Source organism: Salvelinus alpinus, chromosome 3, assembly GCF_045679555.1.
Source record: "Salvelinus alpinus chromosome 3, SLU_Salpinus.1, whole genome shotgun sequence".
Classification (NCBI taxonomy): domain Eukaryota; kingdom Metazoa; phylum Chordata; class Actinopteri; order Salmoniformes; family Salmonidae; genus Salvelinus; species Salvelinus alpinus.
Window position 1 is genome coordinate 95,973,236 of NC_092088.1, and position 3,841 is coordinate 95,977,076.

The window sequence follows — 3,841 nt, forward strand, 5'->3', positions numbered from 1 at the left end:
GGAGGAGTAATACAGATGTATTTTAGCCTAGCTAGCCTACCTGTTTCCAGTTGGTTGGATGAGTAATACAGATGTACTTTAGCCTAGATCTGGAGGTTGATGAAGGGAGCGAACCCCACCACATCCTGCAGTATCACCAGGGAAATAGACAGAGAACAACAATACATTATAGATGATACTTCATATCCTTTCAGATGGACATTTTGTTTTGTATGGTCCTTACAGTACAATTGCTTTCATCAATGCCTCAGTGAAACAATACAAGACGCTGTGTGTTCAGCTCTTCGCATTAAATGTATAGGGTCCCGCATGTTCTTAAGTGTTAAAACTGGGGGGTGATATGTGATTATTCAAATACACTAGTTGTGTTATAAATATCAGTAATAATTGTACATGAGTGTGTCCTTCGCCCTCATACCTGCAGCAGCACAAGGGCCCTCTGTAGTGGTGGCTCCACGTCAATCTCAACGTTCCTCTTCCGCAGGGGGTCCAGACTGGACTCAGTCACGTTGTGACAGTGGTTCACCTTCAGGGACTGCAGCTTGGGGCAGTACTCTGCAACAGTCCTGCACATACACACAGCAGGACCAAAAGGTGTGAGGACAGGTTAACCAGTGAATATCAAAGTAGGAGTGCCAGTCTCCCCTTCATCCAAAGCAAGCTGGAGCAGGACATACTCTGCAACCGTCCTGGACACAGCACGAAGAAGGTTCTTACAGGTGTGCCATTGCAGATCTAAAACATGTGTCATGACGTTACCCTGTTGGGTGAGGTTTATGACCCCCCCCACCATAAATACCTTTCCCCTTTTCTCTCTCTACTCTACAGAATGGACTCTTGGGAAGCCTTTCTGTAACATAGAGATAGCATGGTAACATCAAAAGGTTGGGGAATGGAACAATATTTCTGTAATCCAACCAGTTGAAAGTGTCCGTTGTTACTTAAAGAATATGATGTCAAATCAGTTGTCTTCTGAGACATTATTACTGATGATAGGACGGCATAAATTATAGCTTGGAAAGTCTACACATTCTAGTCATCAGATTCACATGGAATTGTTATGCAATTTAAATGTTTAAATATGAAACTATTTTTGAATATATTAAATGTAATTGTATCTTTCTAAATTAGAAAATTGTTTTCATAAGTCATTTTATGCTTACTCGGTGGCCACGCCCAACTGAACAGACATTGGTTGGAGAGGGATGAAACATGCCCTTCTCTTCCCCAGTATAAAGCCCCCGTGACCCAATTCACATCAGACTAAGCAAACCCCAGCGTGAGCTGTGGTTGCGAATGATTGAATATCCACTCTACATAACGAAATGTACATGAGACCAGATCCCGCTCTTTCATTCAAACCCAAGCCCCTTTCTTTGTGTAACCAGCCGTCATATCGGTTTCGTCCACTAGGGACTTTTTCTTTTATGACATGATTAGTAATCGATGTATGATCCATCCTATGTAATTCTGTGTGATTATTTAGGTGTTTAGTAAATAAATAATTTAGCCAATTACTGTATTGCTGATTCAACTTGTTAGCCAGGGTTCGTGAAGATAACCAAGAATTGTATGATGTTCAGATGAGACTGAATAAGGTAACGATTAATAATTGACTGCTATTGATATAAAAGATCTTCAGACCTTTAAGAGTTTATTCGTCAAACGTTAGGTAATCGATTTGATAAAATAGCCTGTCATCTCATTTAATTATACTAGAGACACGACAAATGTCAATGTAAAATGTCAGCCCAGAGCGAGACATACAGGTGGAACATGACATGAACCTGACTAGTATATGAACCTGACTAAGTATATGAACCTGACTAGAACCTGACTAGTATATGAACCTGACTAGTATATGAACCTGACTAGTATATGAACCTGACTAGTATAAGAACCTGACTAGAACCTAAATAGTATATAAACCTGACTAGAACCTGACTAAGTATATGAACCTGACTAGAACCTAAATAGTATATTAAACCTGACTAGTATACAGACCTGACTAGTATACGAGCCTGACTAAGTATATGAACCTGACTAGAACCTAAATAGTATATAAACCTGACTAGTATATAGATAACGCATATTAGCAAAATACAAACAAACAAACACACACAGAGAGAGATGATACCAATGATTTGAGCAGTCAGTGTATCAAAACAACAGTACCTGATGGAGTTGTTCCTAACCCTCAGGCAGCCTGTCAGGTCCAGCTGTTCCAGCTCCCTGCAGTTCTTGGCCACTTCCTCCACAGACACGTCTGTAATGTTGGCGTTGACCGCCACAGACAGCGACCTCATCTTCAGACACTTCTTGGATAAATAGCAGATGGCCTCGTCTTTGAGCTGGCGGCAGGCGGTCAGGTCGATGGACCTCAGGCCCCCACAGTGGTCAGCCAGGCTGCGTATGGACAGGCTGTCCACCCATTCACAGTGGGCCAGGCCCAGGTGCTGCAGGTGTGTGCAGCTCAACGACACGGCTACTAAGGAGTGACGGGTCAGCCGGTCACACCCCCTCATGTCTACTCTCAGCAGGTGCTGGTTCTGGCCAATCACAGGCAGCAGCTCCGTGTCTGTCACCCAATCGGAGCAGTTCTGGACAGACAAGTTCTGTAGGACTTTGTTGTCCCTTAGTATGTTGCAGAATGCCTCCTTGGGAAGGCTAGGCCCTATCTGTGAACATTACAGGAGTGTGATCTTACACTATTTAGCCTAATACCCAGTTTATGAGCATTTAAGTACAAGAAACTGTAAGGAAATCCTGAAATAAATAGAATGGATCATGTGTGGCCTACCTGTGTGAGGTCAAAGGTGCGACAGTTGGCCAGGTACACCTGGATGAGGGCATAGAACTGCTTGCTCACTCTCTGTAGCCGCACCAGCTGGCGTAATGGCAGGTAGCAGAAGATGTGTGTTACCAACACATCCTCCCAGGGCAAATCCAAGAGGTGACATCTGCCAACAGACATTTCAAACTTGATCAACAAGTTATTAATGGACAAATTTAGCACAGTCACACATCAACGTCTGCCTCACGTTCGAACTAGCTCTACAAAGATTGATAGCTAGCTAGCTCAACCGTAAGGCATAATGTGATGATTCTGCAAGACAGCGCAGGACATGCATTCTCCAACTGCCGCAGCAAGCTACAGTAGTAAGAATAGGTAACTAACGGTTAGCTAGCTAGTTCTGCTGACGTTTTTTTTTGTAACGTTAAAACAAAAATACATGTGTGCTTACAAAATACATACTTGCAACACTCTGTTTCCGCATCCATTTTGAATCCGCAGAAATATGCGAGATAGCCAACAAACTGTCGTTGTACATGTAGCTATCTTACGAGCCTTGGTTGAAGCCTTCTGGCTCAGCGACAGCTTTTATGGCTGTATTCCCAAACTTCCGGGTTCGTACACTGGGTACGTTCCAGAATGCAGAGTCAACCTCTCTGCGTAGGAATAGGGAATCTATATCTCAGTAAATGTGTTTGTTTTGGGAGAAATAAAGCTGAGAAAAATAATACATTGGAGTAATTATTGATGGTCTTTGACAAGTATGTGCGATGTTTTGGTAAAAATATACGACCGAGCGTTAGGATCCAAGTGACATTCGACGCCTGTGGATTTTACCGATATGCACCCCCGGTCAATGTCTGTAACACGAGAGGAATAATATCTTTGCTGTAACCGCTCCAGATAAGGAAAAGCATTGCTTTTCTTTTGTCATATTGGCAACTGTAGGAATGACTTGATCAGTTCTTTATCAGAAGGAATAATTGTTATTATCCAATGGTTGCTCACAATGTGAAGAGCTTTGATTCATGTCAGTAAATGAAAAGT

At 42.6% G+C, this 3,841-nt stretch overlaps 1 protein-coding gene across 1 annotated transcript; it reads right to left on the reverse strand.

The window, feature by feature from the left end:
- Positions 1-3,414, reverse strand: LOC139571574 (F-box/LRR-repeat protein 15). The gene is made up of 5 exons (XM_071394569.1): positions 3,257-3,414; positions 2,801-2,960; positions 2,176-2,678; positions 419-566; positions 1-125 (listed from the first exon to the last, which is right to left on the reverse strand). Exons 1-5 carry the CDS (start codon positions 3,280-3,282, stop codon positions 84-86), a joined length of 879 nt encoding a protein of 292 aa, XP_071250670.1. The 5' UTR covers positions 3,283-3,414; the 3' UTR covers positions 1-83.
- Positions 3,415-3,841: the final 427 nt, after the last annotated feature.

Excerpts from the sequence above, each read along its gene's own strand:
- LOC139571574 (XM_071394569.1), bottom strand. The coding sequence starts at position 3,282 with ATGGATGCGGAAACAGAGTGTTGCAA. Across the intron at positions 2,961-3,256 it reads GCGGAAACAGAGTGTTGCAA|ATGTCACCTCTTGGATTTGC; the intron begins GTATGTATTTTG and ends GTCTGTTGGCAG. Across the intron at positions 2,679-2,800 it reads GCACCTTTGACCTCACACAG|ATAGGGCCTAGCCTTCCCAA; the intron begins GTAGGCCACACA and ends TAATGTTCACAG.